Below are 3213 nucleotides of genomic sequence, written 5' to 3'. Positions count from 1 at the left end.
GTAGTGATAATGTGTAACCAGTGAGGATACTTTGAGGGGGGTTTTGTCTGGGGAGGCCCTGCAAACCTCTACTGATAGTGAAAGTGATTCTGGGCAGAACCTCTGTCTCTGCCTCGGAACCAGCCGCCATCCACGTGTACTGACCCATCTTTCTACTATAAGTGTTACAAAACCCTATCACTCTTATTGTCTTCTCTAAATTGTGTGTACATACCATCGTAAAATTAGATGTTATTTTACATTATTAGAAATTGACCCAATCTCTTCAAATTAATCCCACATGTTCTGTTATTTTATCGTTTCTCGTTTCATTAAATGCAGATACTGTACATCTTTTTCCTCTTTCTGTTAAATTTATTAAACTTTTTAACTTACTCACTGGACTCAAGTTTCTATTTTATTCTTTGTTTTTGGATTTGTTTGTAATCTTTATATTCAAATTTTCTTCCTAAACTTGTTTGCTTTTTTTCTTTCAACATTACCAAGAGGAGGAGATAAAATGGTATTGACTATTATTGTGTGTGTGTGTGTGTGTGTGTGTGTGTGTGTGTGTGTGTGTGTGTGTGTGTGTGTGTGTGTGTGTGTGTGTGTGTGTGTGATATTAGTATTGATGATGATGATGGAAAGGTTCTTTGGCCAGAGGACCATACATTGATTGGTTCAGATATTTATAGAAAGGTAAAGGGAACATGAGTACTTACAGGTATTATTAGATGTTGAACAGCAAACATGCTTGGTGTAGTAACTCCTCAGATGTCATTGTTGGAGGGACTCACGTGGTGTAGTAGTTCCCTCACAGATAGTGTTGCTATGAGGCCTCACGTGGTGTAGTAATTCCTCTGAATGGTGTTATGAGGGGCCTCACGTGGTGTGCAATGTCCCTCTGAATGTGGTATGCTCAGACCTCACGTGGTGTAGTAATTCCCTCTAGATGGTAAGCATTGAGGGAGGCCTCATTGGTGTAGTAATTCCCTACTCACAGATGAATTGTTATGAGAATACTCTGCGACAGGTGTAGTAATTCCTACAGATATATTATGAGGGGCCTCACATTGGTGCTTTATTAATTCCCTCAGATGGTGTTATAGGGGCCCCTCGTGAATTATAGTGATTCCTCTACAGAATGGTGTTATACGAGGGGGCCTCACGTGGTGCTTAGTAACTCCTTCACCATATGAGACCTCGTGTTATATAGTGAGTCTTGGTTTGAGCCTTCCTATCATGTTGGATTAACACATCGCTACAATCCAGTTAGACCCGTTATCACTGGGTACCTGGGACCTCATATGAAAGATTAACTTCGATTCCTGTTGAGTTGTTCTCACTGACTTAAGCACTGTTCACCACTATTCTGTTTAACACTGGTTGTTCTTTCCTAATGCTTCTGGCGTGAACTTGTTGATATTCCGGTGGGGAGGTGGAGTTGTAACCTGTGGTTGACCTGGCTGCTCGAGAGGCTATAGGTACGTCTTGACGGTGATTCTATGGATGTGCTGTATGATAATGTAATGTGTGTGTTTTTTTTTTTTTATCTACCCTGTGATGGATACTGTAGCTCGATAACCCATTCTAGTAAAAATTATCCTTAATAAAATAAAATGAGTGTGTGTTATGTTGTGTTGTGTTGTTATAAATATGTGAAAATAAAACCTGACAGTTTGTACAAGACCCGCTGAAAGTTGTTGATGTTATAAGACTGTGGGGGGGGGGGGTGGTCCCTTTCTTGTAGGGTGATTTCTGGGTTATTGTATTCACTCATACCAAGCGTTGATCTTGCTTTTTAATGAGCTTTACTAAATATTGAATATCCATATTAAATTTTTTTCGATCTCGTTGAAGAGATTTCAAGCAGTGTTTTGATGGAGTTTTATCGGGGATGAGAAGCCAATCTTGGTTGTCTTTTGTTTCCACATACATTTTAGTGGAGAATTTTGTCCAATACTCATAAAACTTATTGACATTTTTTAATGTGGTGCTGCTTCCTCCGAAGCTTGGTGGTGGCAGGTTATCGGTGTTTTCTTTGCTTTTCATCTCCCACTTAGAAATCTCTTGGAAGAGTTTTCGGAAAACTGTATGAAACCCGGTGTCGGAGTCTGGGGGGCCGGAGTAAGACTTACTTGAACAGTGAACCCATAAGTTCACAGTTCCCTGGGATTCGCATTGGGAAGTGGGCGTTTCTTTTTATATCTTCTCCAATTTCTGGGATTTCTTCTTCTCCTGTTTCTGGGATTTCTTCTTCCCCCAGTTGTGGGATTTCTTCGTCTCCCAGTTCTGGGGTTTCTTCGTCTCCCAGTTCTGGGGTTTCTTCGTCTCCCAGTTCTGGGGTTTCTTCTTCTCCCTGTTCTGGGATTTCTTCTTTTCCCAGTTCTGGGATTTCTTCTCCTCCCAGTTCTGGGATTTCTTCTCCTCGCTCTTCTGAGAGTACTTCTCCTCGCTCGTCGGAGAGTTGTTCTCCTCGCACGTCTGAGAACTATTTTGGCCACACTGAACTTCGTTCAGAGCGACATACGCAGCCTGTATCCTTTGGAATGTCTTGGTGGCTTCACGGTCGTCGGGGTTCTTGTCTGGATGGCATCGCCGTGCCAGATGAAGGTAGGCCTGCCGGATCTCCGTTGGGGTAGCGTTGCTGGTAACATCTAATACTTGCCGATGGGAAGTCATTTTGAAACAATATTGTCAAGTTGCAGTACTGCGAATAGGAGGTCAATTTGAAAAACGGCTTCCAAATTCAAAGACAACTTGGAATATTTAGCATCGCTCTGTAGTGAATATAGTTTTAAATGTGTAGTTTTAAGTGTATAGTGAAGACAGCTTAAAGTGTATAGTAAGGATAGTTTTAAGTGTATAGTGAAGACAGTTTAAAGTGAGTAGTAAGGATAGTTTTAAGTGTATAGTGAAGACAGTTTAAAGTGTATAGTGAAGACAGCTTAAAGTGAGTAGTGAGGATAGTTTTAAGTATGTAGTAAGGATAGTTTTAAGTGAGTAGTGAGGATAGTTTTAAGTGTATTGTGAAGACAGCTTAAAGTGAGTAGTGAGGATAGTTTTAAGTGTATAGTGAAGACAGTTTAAAGTGAAGACGGCTTAAATATGTAGTGAGGATAGTTTTAAGTATGTAGTGAGGATAGTTTTGAGTGTGTAGTGAGGATAGTTTTAAATATGTAGTGAGGATAGTTTTAAATGTGTAGTGAGGATAGTTTTAAGTGTATAGTGAAG

General features: G+C 40.3%; 1 protein-coding gene across 1 annotated transcript; it reads right to left on the bottom strand.

Annotated features, from left to right (window-relative positions):
• Positions 1–2181: 2181 nt before the first annotated feature.
• LOC121862716 (meiotically up-regulated gene 184 protein-like) lies at positions 2182–2661 on the bottom strand. The gene has a single exon (XM_042361032.1). The coding sequence runs from the start codon at positions 2659–2661 to the stop codon at positions 2182–2184; it is 480 nt and encodes a 159-aa protein (XP_042216966.1).
• Between the last annotated feature and the right edge of the window lie 552 nt (positions 2662–3213).

Source organism: Homarus americanus, unplaced genomic scaffold (genome assembly GCF_018991925.1).
Source record: "Homarus americanus isolate GMGI-L3 unplaced genomic scaffold, GMGI_Hamer_2.0 scaffold39553, whole genome shotgun sequence".
NCBI lineage: Eukaryota > Metazoa > Arthropoda > Malacostraca > Decapoda > Nephropidae > Homarus > Homarus americanus.
The sequence above is the reverse complement of the archived record's forward strand: the minus strand, read 5'-3'. Positions and strand labels throughout refer to the sequence as shown.

What these genes read in the sequence shown, in the direction of transcription:
- LOC121862716 (XM_042361032.1), bottom strand. Translation starts at nt 2,661, where the DNA reads ATGACTTCCCATCGGCAAGTATTAGATGTTACCAGCAACGCTACCCCA.